The 16,304-nt window shown below is 41.8% G+C and overlaps 1 protein-coding gene across 2 annotated transcripts in view; it reads left to right on the plus strand.

Moving 5' to 3' along the window:
* LOC309553828 (TRPM8 channel-associated factor homolog) overlaps positions 1-16,304 on the plus strand; it is a 37,728-nt gene that overhangs the window by 9,372 nt on the left and 12,052 nt on the right. For both annotated transcript variants that reach the window (XM_082255282.1, XM_082255281.1), the window contains exons 3-6: positions 3,160-4,115; positions 4,195-4,289; positions 9,884-10,097; positions 14,038-14,277. In XM_082255282.1, coding sequence (XP_082111408.1) covers positions 3,160-4,115; positions 4,195-4,289; positions 9,884-10,097; positions 14,038-14,277 — 1,505 coding nt within the window. The remainder of the gene's footprint in view (positions 1-3,159; positions 4,116-4,194; positions 4,290-9,883; positions 10,098-14,037; positions 14,278-16,304) is intronic.

Raw genomic sequence — 16,304 nt, forward strand, 5'->3', positions numbered from 1 at the left:
ATCGCAATAAGCGTATTTTGATTGGTTTGCGCAAAAGTTATTGCGTCTGCTAACTACGGGAAAGATTTATTAATTTTTATTGTTTTTTTTTTTACTAGTAATGGCGGCGATCTGTGATTTTTTGACATTCTGTGACATTCTGTGATCTGCGACATTGCTGCAGACAGATCGGATCCCTAACTGGCATTTTTGGCACTTTTGGGAATACCAGTGACATTACTACAGTAATAAGTGCTAAAAATACGCACTGTTATTGTAATAATGCCATTGGCAGGGAAGGGGTTAACCCTGTGAGTGATCAAGGGGTTAAATGTGAGCCTAGGGGAGTGATTCTAACTGTGGGGGGGGGCGTGGCTTCCAAAATGGCCATAGAGACATGTGATCCTATATAGAAGGTTCATATAGGCTCAATGATCATTTCAGGGAGAAGAATGTTTACAACAGCTGACCGTTCTTCTCTCTCAGCGGGGAGCGATCGCGGGTGTCAGGCGGCAATCAGAGCTGCCTGACCCGTGCAATGGGCCGAGTGGGGGCGGGAGCGCGCTGCGGGCAGCACGCGCTCACCCCTAGCTTCCCGCGCGCGACCGACGTACGTCTACGTCGGTTTGTGCAGGAGAGCCACCCTGCCGCAGTAAAAAGGCGGTGAGTGGTCAGTTAAAGGGTCAGTGTAAAAATAAAAGGTAAAATAAATAAGAAAAAAAATCTAAAATTTAAATTGCCCCGCGTGCAGAAGCGAACGCATACGCAAGTCTCGTCCACATACGTAAACAGTGTTCAAACCACATGTGAGAGGTATGGCCGCGATCGTTAGTTCCTCTGTAACTCTAAACTGGTAACCTGTAGAAATTTTTAAGCATCGCCTATGGAGATTTTTAAGTACCAATGTTTGTCGCCATGTTAGGTATCAATTTACTCGGTGTTACATTCTCTTTCACGAAATAGAAAAAAATTGGGCTAACCTTACTGTTCTCCTATTTTTTAATTCAAAAATGTGTATTTTTTCCCCCAAAAAATTGCATTTGTAAGACCGCTGTGCAAATACGGTGTGACATAAAGTATTGCAAATCTCCATTTTATTCTCTAGGGTCTCTGCTAAAAAAATATATAATGTTTGGGGGTTCTAAGTAATTTTCTAGCAAAAAACATTGATTTTAACTTGTAAACAACATGTTTTAGAAATAGGCCTTGTGGTTAAGCTCCATTGCCAAGGGTGAAATAAGGGCATCTGTCTGCTGCAGGCATTTCCTCCATTTTTTTCTCTCACAAATACCAGACTGCAGATTTAAAGTCCCAAGAGGCCAGTGGGATTTTGGAAAAAAAGGGGGACATTTCCTCTATTCACACAAATTAAGACATTGTATTCTGACATCAGGACCCAATGCTGTCAGAATACATATGTAGCCAGGAGCGGACTACCATTATCTGACACTGCAGACTTACTTTCTGCTCTCTCAGACTGTCTCTATAATCTCATAGTGTTGGTCTCAGGTTTAATGCATCATACTCTTGAGACTGGAAGAAAAGCATCGTGAGAACTGTAGTCTTTTACAAGGATATTACTGCACTGCTGAAATGTTTAAGAACTGTACTTCCCAGCAAGTCATGGGCTCCAGGAGAGAATTGTGGGAGGGACTATAAAGGTATCTGCTGAACAGGCCTACGCTCTCTAGATTCCTGGGATCCATCGTGTGTGCATCAGTCTGCCGAAGAGGGAGTGGACTGCGGCCTACTGTACACCACCCAGCTGTCTGCAGACTCAGCCCAGGCGGGATGGATGACCATCGCTGCATCGCGGACATTACTACATTATTGCTGATTGAGTGAAGTTAGCAGGACTCACTGAGACAGCAGAGCACAGCCATCTCAGTGTCCCACAGCGTGGAGAGTTGCCGCTGCCTGTTCTTCCAGGACTCATGAGAAGGACATCAGGATTGGTGAGAGAGCACCTGCTCAGAGTCCAGTTACCAGTTGCTACAGTTTCTCTCAGACACTGAACACAGACACTCTACATCTGGTCAGTTAGTAGATCATTGATAATCAGAACCAGCTATTCTGCATTGCTTGTTTCATACTGTGCTACACTGGGGAATCATTTTTTCTTTAAACTCCAACTCCAGTGAAGATCTTAGCAAGGCCTTGAAAATTGAACATTACTATATCACTGCTTATAAAGGGGACATGTTCCTGGTATCTAGATTACCTCATTTCTGAGAAGTTAAAATCTATTTGCATTGTGTCAGTGTGTCATTTAAAGGTATACACAACATGTCTGAACCTAGAGTGTTAGGAGGGCAGGACGGTTCACAGGGTCAAAGTGGCACAGAAGAACATACAATTACCAACAACCCTCAAATGGGCAGTGCTACACACAGATCAACAGTTGCAACTGAGTGGCTGCAGCCGCTGATCAATAAACGTTTGCCAGCATGTCCCTTTGACAGAATTAAAATAAATTAATCAATTTACCTAGATCATTACCTGGTATACATTTACATGATATGAAAAAATATATGTGATGCTAGGGCCTCTTTAATTTTCATATTGCAGTAGAATTTGTTAACAGAATGTGCAAAGAAACATATTTTACTGTATTTGAAGTCCTTGGTGCAGATCACTTTGTGGAAGTACTATGGATGATGTATTGGTTCACAACAGCTGTGAACCAACGAGTAGACCAGATTTTTTTGGGTGATCCACACATTACTGATGTTCTTCACAGTTCACTCACCCTATGTACAAAATTGCTTGTTTTCTTCCAGCATTGAAAACAGAAATCATTATTATTATGTCCATGATTAACTTTTTATTATGTCACTGCCAGCAGTTATTAGGGGTCTATTTATCAAATTTTTCATTGAAGATTCACACAACCTTTACCCAAGAATAACAAAAATCTCTATTTAAAATCTGTTTAAAGGTAGAGCATGTGCAAATCTTGGGTGAAAGTTGTGTGAATCTTTGATAAAAGTTGTATGAATCTTGGGGGAAAACATAGATAACTGGACCCATTAGTGTTCTAATAATAAAAAGGAAAAGAAGGTCACTTTTTGTATTTGTCATTTATATAATATAAGGGTATTTGCCCTGCTTTAATCTTACATGCTTTATTCTTGTATGAAAAGCTAATGGCTGCCTGGTGTCTGATTTTGTTTTATACAGTGTACATTTTTCAGCGGATCTAGAGCATCTCATGCAAGGGGTTAATGACCTGGACATCAGTGGAGGATGTTTGCCCTCAGAACTTCTTCTTCATGGACCTCTAACATTTCCAATTGGGCTCAGCAACAACAATCAATGTTTTTTTGGTGCTGCATGCTACGGCAAAGGACGTGTTGTTGTAGGAACACATGAAGGCAACCTCTCCAAGCCAGAGCTGAAGACCTTCATTCTCAATGCTGTTTCTTGGCTAGACATGGGCAGACATGGAAAGATTGGTGTTAATAACCTGGGAGATCTCTTTTGTGTGTTAGAGAATGAAGGTTTACCATGCGTAGCTTCTAACTTGATTCCTGATCTCAGTGTGTATTGCTGCAAATCCTACAGAGATGCAGAAGCTGAAAAGATCCATAGATTTGTAGCAGAAGGGGGAGGCCTACTAATCGCTGGCCATGCCTGGTACTGGTCTTACTCCAACCCAAATGTGCTTTCCCAGTACCCAGGAAATAAAATCCTAAACAAGTTTGGAATTAGTATTTTAGGAGGGACAGTCAGGCAAGGAGTTTATAAGGCTTTAAATCCCAAAGCAGTTGATAGTACCTACCACTTCCCTAGAGCAATCTGCGAGCTGCTAAGGGACTTGAAAAGTGGAGTTGAGATAAAACCACCTCTCAGCTCTTGGTTGGACAAACTCAGTCAAGATGTCTCATCATACATGAGGCTCCCAGCCAGCCCTCTCACCTCGTCACTACAGCAAGAACTGGCACATCTAGTACAGGGGGGTCATTTACCCACTGTCAGCAAACAGTGCCCTGTAAAAAATGACTCCAAAGAGGCTTTTATCATTTGTTTGGCTCAAGAAGTCAGCTGCCTTAAATGTCTGGATGACAGTGGGGAATGTGGCACAGATTTATTGGCCCAGCAACCTGTTACAGTACAGATTGATGCCACAAACCCAGGTAAAACATGAAAAAGTATGTCTGTGTCTCCATCTATGCTAGATTTGTGGTACAGTAACATTTACTGCATTCCTCCTAGGTGATAATGCATGGAGAAGTACTGGACTCTTTCTGCCCCCTGGAAAAACTGCAGTACTAATGTTTCCAGCATCAGCTGTTGGAAAAGGTCTTAAGGTATTTCTTTTATACGTGCTATTTTGAATTTGACTTAATGTGCTACTAAACCCAGATCCAGCATTCACTATCTGGTCTACTACAGTACACAGGACATGGAAATGCAATTATTTTAGTAAATATAAACTGATAAATACCTTTTTGAATTAGCTGTATATAGAAATTAGAGCTATCTTGTGACTTGTATCAGTGAATGCTGATAGTTTGTAGGAGGAGATTTCATTTCTCCTATGGCTGTCCTATTAGGCTTCAAGACTCTTAGTTCTCTGGCTGAAAATGTCTGGACAGTGGTGATTGGCCCTGTGCTTTTCACATGTCCCCTCCCAAGAAAAAAAAAAAAACATCCATCAATCAAGATGTGACATCCCACCCACTGTGTTCTTTTTTAGGTACTGGGCATGGAGGAGGGAGGGACTGGACTGTCATTTAGGATCTGTATACATGCCCAAATGTGTGATGTTAATACCATGTGACCTGAATAACTCAGCTAAAACCAGGAAGTGTTCTCTTATTGTATTTATCTGGACTTGTCCAGAGTGAACTTGCAGGAGGGGGAGGATCTGTGCATACAGGATCACACAGCCTTTCTGCACAATGTAGAGGATTAATCACTTAAGTTACACAGTGAATATAACAAGCATGATATTCTGCATCTATAGACAGATTTTACCATTGTGGGTTTAGTACCACTTTAATTGTGTTGCCCTTATTTGTAGCCTCTTTTGCCATGTTTCTCACATCAGTTGACCAATCCTGTGAGAAGCGAATTACTGTTCACTTTGAATCCCCAGTCACGTGCATGTGAAATAATTAGCTTTTTACATGTTTGAATAACTGAAGTAACCTTTCTCACAATTTAGAAAAGATTTTCAACTCCTTAGGTCAAACAAGCTCACTGTGTATAGGTCAGCTCATACCTGGAGACATTTTGCAAGGGCTGTATTCCACATCTGAAAAAAACAGAAATACTATATCTTGAGTTCTGTTTTAGTTATTAACACCATAACAGATAAATGGTTCCAAAACAGACATTTGGTGTACAGCACTTGCACTTTTTTCATCATCTAGGCTTCATGCACTTTGCCTCAAGAAGGCATTCAGCATGCATGGAGCGCAAATAGCGGACATAAGAGAGCCACGGGTGCAGCGCACAGCCTCCCATTGCAATGCTATATAACAAATTATGTTGACCCTTGTGTAAACTTGCACATGCACACAGGACTACACTTTTGGATGCAGCCTGTGGCTCCTTTACAGTAGCTGTTCATGCTCTTTGCATTCTATATGCTCTCTTGCACTTGTGCGCATGAAGCCTTAGGATATGAACCCTTGATCATGAACTGTTTGTACTTATTGTGTGAATATGTTTATCCAATTTTAAAGCCAATCTGAAAGCAAAGCTCTCCTCCCTCTAATCCAATTAATCCACCCATTTGACAGCTCAAAAAAAATTACCTTTGAAGGTTTTTCTTGCATACCTAACTCTGTCACTCGTGTCCATCAACTGATTCTGCTTTCTGGAGTTATGATCTGAGAATCCAGTGCTATAGCCTATGCTCGTGCTAACCAGTAACATCTTCATAATGTCACCACGCTGTTGCAGACTGCACCACTGTACACCTATGGATGTGTCTATGTCACCTTGCCAGCAATGTGGACACTAAAAAAAGAAGATAGAGGTGTGAGCCTGTATGCAAAATCATTAATTGGGCCACATGCGTGATTAAAAAAAAACAACAAAAATATGATATGCTTAGTGCAATACAGCAAAGCTGTTAATGATTGTTTTTATTGTGCCAGGGCTGTTGCTAATATTTTAAAAGGCTTCAGACACCTCTGGGCAATTGTAGTAGAGTAGTATTATGCACGCTTAAATGGGCGTTGTCAAATTGTGCTTAATAGTGGGAGGGGCTTAAATTGGTAAATAAACAAAAACCTTCTTGTACCAATAAAATATGCTTAGATAGGTGCGCCACAAGTAAGAGTCTCACAAACGTGTATAAACATCAGCACAATTTAAAAATGAAACACTGCCATTGCATATGATTTTGCGTACACTGAAAATAGTCAAAGAGCTAACACTTTGTCTGAGTGGCCCTACAGAAGAACCTTACTAGAATACTCAGGGACTGTTTAACTGCCAGCAACTGGTCAGACAATAAACACTTTGGTCAGACGTATGTAATACATAATATAGTGCATATGATGCAGGAGTGTGTTATATACAATAAAGTATATATAGTGCAGGAGTATGTAATGTAAAAGATAGTATGTGTATATAGTGCAGAGTGTGTAATGAAGAATAAGTGTATATAGTATAGGAGTCTGTAATGCACAATCTAGTGTATACAATGCAGGAATGTGTAATGTGCAATACAGTGTATATAATGCAGGAGTCTGTAACGTACAATATAGTGAAGGAGTCTATAATATACAATATAGTGTATAAAATGTAGGAGCCTGTATTGTACAATATAGCGTAGAAGTCTGTAGCGTACAACATAGTGTATATAGTGTAGGAGTCTATAATGTACAATATAGTGTATATATAGTGCGGGAGTCTACAACATACAATATAGCGTAGGAGTCTGTAACATACAATGTAGTGTATATAGTGTAGGAGTCTATACTGTACACTACAGTGTACAGTATCTCACAAAAGTGAGTACACCCCTCACATTTTGTAAATATTTTATTATATCTTTTCATGTGACAACACTGAAGAAATGACACTTTGCTACAATGTAAAGTAGTGAGTGTACAGCTTGTATAACAGTGTAAATTTGCTGTCCCCTTAAAATAACTCAACACACAGCCATTAACCACATTAACCGACGTAGAGCTACGCCAGTCGTGCCCAGGCAGCTAGGGGGCGAGTGGCCCGTGTGTCAGGTGGCTCAGATTGCCATTCCCTGTGCTGGTGGAAGCAGAACACTACTCCTCACTAGACAAGAGTGGGTCCTTTTGAGACTACAGACTACTGTTCCACTTGGATACATTCGTCTCCCCAAGGCGACACAGGCCATATATGACCCCAACTCTGGATGCACTGAACGTCCAGCGTGGGCTTTCTCGGATCCTTGTGGGATCCACTTGAGGACAGTGCTCTTCCATCATTTGGGAACTATTTCCATATTGAAATTACTAGATGCACATACATTTTATGAGGACTGTCCCTTGCTCCTCAGTTGGCCTCAGTTGGCGCTTTTGTGCTGCATTGCAGCCGACACGGAAACATATTTACACAGCCCTGTATGCTATTGCAAAGCGACTATAGTGAAATGAGTTCCAGTTGACCTCTGAGGCCATGCCCGAAACACGTCTGATCTTCCCTGGAATTCAGACACTCACTTGGTCTTTTATGTGATGTACAATGCTAGCTTTGTAGTTGTTTATTTTTTATTATGATGTAATTCGTCTATGGATTCAATTTTTGCATTGTTTTAATGCTTTTTACCATGTTAACTCAATAAACTTACGTTTTTTATACACTTGCATTCATTTTTGGATGTTTAGTTGCCCTTAAAGTCCCGCCACTTAGGGGAAACCTCTTTTCTGTATCTCAAACAGGGATGTTGGCAACGTACATCCAGACACTCTTGACTGAACAAACATTTTTCAATATAATCTATATAGCGCAGGAATCTGTAATGTACAATATAATATATATAGTGCAGAGTATGTATGTACAGTATATAGTGTATATAGTGCAGAGTATGTAATGTACAATGTATGTAATATACAATATACTATATATAGTGCAGAGTATGTATGTACAGTATAGTGCATATAGTGCAAAGTATGTAATGTACAATGCATGTAATGTACAATATAGTATATATAGTACAGAGTATGTATGTACAGTATTGTGTATATAGTGCAGAGTATGTAATGTACAATGTATGTAATATACAATATAGTATATATAGTACAGAGTATGTATGTACAGTATTGTGTATATAGTGCAGAGTATGTAATGTACAATGTATGTAATAAACAATATAGTATATATAGTGCAGAGTTTATTAATGTACAGTATAGCGTATATAGTGCAGAGTATGTAATGTACAATGTATGTAATGTACTATATAATATATATAGTACAGAGTATGTATGTACAGTATTGTGTATATAGTGCAAAGTATGTAATGTACAATGCATGTAATGTACAATATAATATATATAGTGCAGAGAATGTATGTACAGTGTACAGTATAGTGTATATAGTGCAGATTATGTAATGTACAATGTATCTAATGTACAATATAGTATATATAGTGCAGAGAATGTATGTACAGTATAGTGTATATAGTGCAGAGTATGTAATGTACAATGTATATAATACACAATATAGTATATATAGTGCAGAGAATGTATGTACAGTATAGTGTATATAGTGCAGAGTATGTAATGTACAATGTATGTAATGTACAATATAGTATAGTCCTCCCTTCCCAAATTCACAGAGCTCACATGTTACCTCATACATGCCAGCAAGGGAGATTTCCTTTCTTCCGGGCTCTGGTTGACATCAGCGCTTTGCCCCCTCTCCGGAGATGCCGAACCCACCCCTACAGCTGCCAGCAATAGGATCTGTGTGTTACTGCAACTCGAGTCACCCACAGATCCTCTGTGACAGGAGCAACACAGCCAACAGTAAGTGGCGTGACTGCAGAGCCTCAGACATATATCATCCATGGTTGTAGAGGGTGTGAGAAAACAGTCGGCCTCATCCACCTTGAAGTTCATGTGCATCACACACTTTGCACCCCTGGATGATAGGCCACTGGGCCTTACTTGTCACATACCCAGGTACTTAGGTAAGTAAAAGTGACATTTTTTTTTAAATTAAAGTGGTTGTAAAGGTTGAAGATTTTTTACCTTTATGCATTCTATACATAGATGTAAAAAAAGGTTCTGCTTGAATCATCCCCCCAGCCGCTCCCTAATAGTTATCTGAGCCCCATCTTGATCCAGCGATGTGCATGAGAGCAGAGGCTCTCCTTGGTCTATCCATGCCCATTGGCTGAGACACAGCCTCCTGTCAATCACAACCAATGAGGAGGGAGCGGGGGCAGGACCGAGCTGCGCTCTGTGTGTCCAGAGACAGCTCTGGAGCGAGCACACATGAGTGCGTCCATAGCAAGCAGGTTGCTATGGGAGCACTCGGCAAGGGGGAGGGGTAGGCGGGGGACTTGAGAATTGGAGGATTGGAGCTGCTCTGCACAGAGCTGGAAAGTATAGTGTTTAATATTTAAAAAAACAAAAAAAACATAAGCCTTTAATATTACTTTAACAAGGAAATTAGATGGGGGGGGGGGGGTAAGTAGGTAAAATTTTAATAAAAGACACAAACTAAGCACCCAGTAGGTACAACTACAAGAAGTATGCAAACCTGGTGAGTACATAACAAGGGTTAATAAAGCCGTGGGTAAAAGAGAGGGAACACTGGGAAATTATTTTTAGGGGGGGTTTGGGGGTCAGTTTTTGGTTATTTTTATACGAATCACTGAGCAAATCAAATTCAATATGCAGTTACATTTTTATGACCCTCCTGTACATGCTCAGACTAATTTCTTTTATTATTTTTCAAGGTTCAGGTTGGCTGTCAGTCAGATAACTTGAGTGGAGCAAAGCAGTTCTATCGTGCTCCTGCAGTTATACATCAGAAAGATGTTCTTGGAGAAAAAGTGAAAATGTCTTGTATATGGGGAGGTCTTCTATATATTATTGTCAAAGCAAAAAGCCAGTTGGGTCTGATTCCAGTGACAGTGTATGGTGCAGAACATGCTCCAACATTTATTAAGGGTAAGTATTTTAAAGGAATATACTGAGTACAAAATGGTTTGCATTTTGTCTGTAAAAGTGCATTTTGACTGGTAAACATACAACATTATACAGATTATAAGACAGGGTTATTTATATATGTATATATCCATATAGTGTTTTGAATTTTAGCAGTAATTTTGTTAATTAAAAAGCGGTTCTAAAAAGGCAGAGAAGCTCAGGAGTGGGAGATAACAGAAATGTGGCTCAACAAAAGTTATTATTAGTTAGACCCTGTTCATACCTGAGCATTTTTGCAGCTTGTAAAATGCTCAGCTCTGAAACTCCAGAACGCCCAACAATAAAATCCCATTCATTTCAATGGCCCCTGTTCACATCTGAGCGTTCTGGCGCCTGAAGCAAAACGCCTGAGGCTCCGTTCACATTTTGGTGTCCAGAATCGTCACGATTCTGCCTTCAATCCCGAATCATGGCAAAATCCTGATCCTGAATCACTGCAAATTGTGATTCCCATCACTTCCAATGGCACCCAAAACGCGGCGTGATTTTGCCGCGATTGTTGCCCGACGAATCGAGATAAAATTGCGCAAACAGAATCGCAGGACCCCTGTCGCTCAAAACAACTTTGCAATTTGCCATAATTTGGGATCCGGGAAGCCAATATATCAACGGAGCCCGAAGCTCAAAAAAGTACATGAGCTTTTTTATGGCAGATTCCAAGCGTTTTTGGCCCCATGGACTTTCAATAGAAGCGCTTGACTTGAGCAGAAAAACGCTTGTAAACACTCAAATAGCAGCTCCCCACCCTAAATGTCCTCACTTTCCTCCCCCTAGTGCTTTCTATTGGCTTAACAAAAACGCCTAAAGCTGTAAAAAGCTTGTAATACACTTCTTAAACTTTTAAAGAAAGCTTGTAAAAAGCTGCAAAAAAAGCTTAAAAAAGTCAGAAAAACGACAGTAATATGATATGCTCAGGGGTAAATGAAGCCTAAGGCTACGTTCACATGTGGGCATAGCGTATCGCTGGCAGAATCACTGCGATTCTGCCCGTGATCCGGAAATCATTGCAAATCGCGGGACGCCTGTGCGACGTCAGTCTCTGACGAAACGCGTTGGGTGGAGCTTACGGCGACGCACGCCACACGCGGAAGAGACGCGGCGGCCATTTTGTCGGTGGGATGCGGCAGCATCTAACCACAGGAGGAGAACCTATACAACGCTCGCTACCAGCGGTGATCCTGTAAGTTGTTTTAATACCTTTTGGGGCAAATAAAGTATATGACAGATTACACTATGAGGCGGTGTTCTATTTCTTCTTTTTGGGCCCCATGAGAAGTGGATGATCGCTTGGTTATTGATGTGACTAAGGAGTGAGGAGTAGAGGATCCCAGTTGCCTATGGTTTATGCACCTATATACGCTTTATGACCTTTGTGATGAGGGTCATCTACATCTGGTAAGGATCAGTGTGTGCGGGTGTTTGGTGGTGGTCTTTTCCACTGAGGATCTTCACTTCCAACTGTCCGAAGTCTTCCATACTTACATATATGGATTATTTATGAACTGTTGTTTCTCCCCTGGATTTGTTAACAACATTCTGTGCAGACAGTTTTTAGAATAGCGCCACATTTCGATATATATTGCCTTTTGATCTTTTTATTTCAAAGATTTGTGTTGGCTGCTTTTCGCCTTTTTTGTATATGTTTTATGCTATATGTTTTAGCGCAGCAATATTGTGGTATATGTTACATGTTACACCCTGAAAATGGGTGTACCATAAGGTGATGAGGCGAAGGTTTAAAGGATTTTCCTCTAAATTTCTGCCTGTGACCTCATTGAAGAGATTTTGCTTCACTTCCTGTCTTTAAAAAAGACCCATTAAGGCAGGCAGAAACAGCAATGAAAACATTATCAGGCATTGTAATCCTACCTGATTTTTCTAAAAACATATTTTAGTTTTTTCCATGTTGCCATCACTTTTTGTCCTGAGACTCCTGATCAGAGGTGAGAGAAATCTCTCCAATAGGTACACAAACAGCAATAAATCCCAATAGAGTCTTTAACTGTTGAGCTTTAGGCCTCATGTCATGTTTACTGGGCATTTTAAAGGCCACTTCCAGAGGCATCTTGCGTTTTCTTTCTGCCTTTAAAGCCCCTCATTGTTAGCCTAGGTGTCCATGAACACATGGGTGTTTAGAAGCAGGGGCTTTCAGAGGCAGAAAAATAAAATCCCTTTGCCAGCACATGCAGGAGCAGCAGCGTTTGGCAAAAAAATAAAAAAATGCTTGATGTACCTAAACGCATGTAATGTAATAATAGAATAATATTCTGGCCAATGAAATTATTAAACACCCAAGCGCTTGACTCACTTGAAGGCGCTTGCAAAATTGCGACTTTGTGTTTTTGACACTGCTTTTCTTCTGCCAGGAGAAAGCTGTAGAAGAGCTAGGCAAGCGCCCAGTGTGCATGAGGCCTCAAAATAATCATTCAGAAAACATGCAAATTTTGGTAGAAACCCAAATAATAGCAAGAAGTAACATCATATCAAAGTTAGAAAGCAGCATAGGTGTGTGCAGCCTATTGCATTATGGTGTGCACCCCCAAAGCTCAAACACACATTCCTTTCTCTGCAGCCTCAGCTGCACTGGACAGTGAATGGATGGGATAGTGTTCTGTGATTAGAGGCTTCCTGTTCATTCACAAACAGAAGCAAAGTAAACAATTTACTATGCTTCAGTCATGAATGAACAAAGTGAGTGAGTGTGTATCCACTGTGCTCATTTAGAAAAGGAAGGGGTCAGTAAAGGACTTATTTACCAGCCTATTCCCCCACTCTCCATTCTGAAACATCCCCTGCAGCAGCCGGGGGAGAGGAGAGGAGAGGAGGGAAGCCAGCAGCACTGAGGAGGGGGGGAGGGGGGGGTTGGCCCAACACGGGGGAAAGCCCAATAAAGTGAATTTGCACCTGTCACACCCCCTGCGCACACCTATGGAAAGCACTCTATATAACATAAACATTTTGGTCTTAAAGTATTACTAAAAGACATATGATCATCAGATATCTTAGATTCTTGTAGGGCTTGAAATATTTTCTTTTTTTCGCTTGAATGCTGTAAGATTTTTTAATTTGGCGCTACCAGAACCCGGAAGTGATGTCATGTCATGACATCACTTCCGGGTACTCGGCGCCGAATTAAAAAAAATGGAGACCCTGTCAGAGCCAAATGCGGCTTTGATCGGGTCTTCTCTTCGGCGGCCCTGCAGGTAGGATGCTCGGGTCTCCAGGTGGGATGGGATCCCGGGCGAGCCGCGGAAGGCGGCGGGAGGGGGGATGTCCCCTCCCGCTCCATGGAATGACAGCCGAGCGGCTTCTCAGCCGCATCGGTTGTCATTCCAAGACAGCCGACCGTCGGTTATGGACGCCGGTACCGAGGTAAGGCCTCTAGCTGCAGGCATCAGTCCAGTACAGCACTTTCCCGAAATATCGGCAAAATCGGTAAATCCAAAGGCCGATTACGATATATCGGGAAAAGTGCATATCGGCCACCGATATATCGGTGTTGCCGATAATCGGTCGATCACTAATCCAAATGGGTATTTAATGACAGAGCACTATCTAGTGTCCATGGATAAACAGAAAACAGAGTATGGGAAGGTAAACAGTATAAACAAGCCCAAAAAAAATAATAAAACCAGCAGCAAGAAAACCAGCCTAAATGAACAATTCCAGGGCTAGATTTATTATATTATATAATTGAGAGTTATTATGCCATGATGTGAAGGCACATACAGTATCGAGCTTTCTGGCTATGTAGAACATATGTTAGCAAATTCCATTTGGAAATGTTGTTTATTACATTTTATATGGGATCAATTAAAATTACAATGATATTTTACAGGAATAGGAAATAAAAACATGTACAATAAAATAGAAGAATAAGATCTCTTATATTCTTGTTTAGGTCAGACAAGCCTCTCCTCATGGCAGGAAACCATTCGTAACTATCCAGCTCCTTGGGCTGAGCTTATTGCAGAAAACATCATTTTTAGTGTGCCCTCTGATGCCATCCGCTCACTAGAAGATCCAGAAACATTGATGTCGCTGTGGGATGAGATCATGGTAGCTGTTGCTGATCTAGCAGCAATTCCTAAGAAATTTGCTCGTCCAGAAAGAATTGTGGCCGATGTACAGATCTCAGCTGGTAAGTTATTTATACTTTGTTGATCTTGATCATTTGGTGGTAAGAAATTGTATGAAGGCTGCTCTCTGGGGATAATTTTGTAAATATGTACAACTATAGTCAGTAAAGAAAGGCACACTTTACATTAAGGCTGCATTCACATGTCAGCATATGATCGCGGGCAGAACCGCCGCGGTTCCGCCCGCGATTCGGAGATTTATTGCAAATCGCGGGACGCCTAGCGTTGCCCGTTGATTTGCAATAACCCCCCAAACGCCGAGCGATGTTGCCGCGATTTACGCCCTCCGAATCGCGGCAACATCGCGCAAACAAAATCGCGGGACGCAATATGCTCCAAAAAAGTACACGAGCTTCTTTGGAGCGTATTGCGTCCCGCGATTTTGTTTGCGCGATGTTGCCGCGATTCGGCGGGCGTAAATCGCGGCAACATCGCTCGGCGTTTGGGGGGTTATTGCAAATCAACGGGCAACGCTAGGCGTCCCGCGATTTGCAATAAATCTCCGAATCATACGCTGACATGTGAATGCAGTCTAAAGGCATTAGATTAGTATTTAAATGAGGTGCCCTGACTCCAATCCACACCACTGATCCACCCAGCAACAGCATCTTGCCATCCTTTCCACACCCCTGTTGCATACACCATTTTTTGAATGTATAGAAAAAAAAAAGCTCCACTAAGGACAGGGCTGCCTTTGTATGCTTACTAGTAGCCCTGTGGCTTCTTAGAGTTGTGTGGCAGTGAAGTATTTAAAGCTTAAGGTGGAACTTCACTCTCTCAATCAACATTGACTGCATGCTGCTAGCATTAGCAAATAGCTAGGAAAATATATTGTATTTACTTATTTTAAACTTGTTTTTACATTTCTTCAGTTACTTCCTGGTTTCCAGGCCTAGGCAAATAATGACATACATCCCAGGAGTCTTCAGGAGGGGAGGAGAGGTTTTCTCAGCTAAACACACCCTCCTGCCGGTGTTCCGTGAGAATTACCTACCCGTGAGAAAAACCTACCCCTCGTCACTTCCGGTTCACGGCACTGTATGGAATGCAGCGCTTACATTAAAACAGCGGGGCTGCAATACGAATCATCTCCGCTCGTGTGCCTGTCACTTCCCTGATCTCGGCAACTAAATATAAAAGCGGCGGCGGGTGTATGTAAACATAAATCACGGAGACGCCAGCCGCTTTTATATTTACTTGCCGAGATCAGGGAAGTGACAGGCACACGAGCGGAGATGATTCGTATTGCAGCCCCGCTGTTTTATTTAACCGCCGCGTGGGTAGGGTTTTTCAACGGTACACTGTGCTATTTCCATACTAGTGTGCATGCGCACTAGTCTGCTCCTCTGTTGTCCCTTTAGGTATCCGGCCCTGTGAGCATGCGCACTGCTGCGCTGCTCAGCTGTTCCTGGCCGGAAGTGACGAGGGGTAGGTAATTCTCACGGGGTAGGTAATTCTCACGGAACACCGGTATGCCTGAGCTAAGGGCATAATGGTTCCAGGAAGTAAATGCTACATGAACCATCTGCCCTTACCCAAGATGGCCACAGACAGGAATGTTAGGGGGGGGGGGTGTTTTTCAATTTGTTTTTAAAAAAGATTTCATAAAGACATGGATGGATGGGTGAGTTTGCTTTGAATATTAAAAATGAATTGAATAGAATTTTTGGTTTGTGGTACTCAGATACAGTGTAGTTCACAAAAACTGAAACTTGAATGCACAGTCTATGTCAAACACAAGGCCCGCAGACTAAATCCAGCCTGCCAGGCCATGTCACATGGCCCTCGCACCAAGGGCTTTTTTCTAGCCCTCACCCCCCACTCCCCGCTGTCACCTGTAAACACAGAAGCTTTCTGTATTTACAGGGACAGCTTTGCTCTTCATGGCTCCCAGCTCTCACAGATCCCTGCATGCACATCACAGTGGGGTGCGGCAGGGACAGATGTCGACCAGTGATCTGCCTGTAAGGCAAGGTGGAGCCACCTACACTGCTATACAAGTGTACTGCTATAAAACTGGTACTAGCCC

This window comes from Pelophylax lessonae, assembly GCF_965119305.1.
Source record: "Pelophylax lessonae genome assembly, chromosome: 4".
Lineage (NCBI taxonomy): Eukaryota > Metazoa > Chordata > Amphibia > Anura > Ranidae > Pelophylax > Pelophylax lessonae.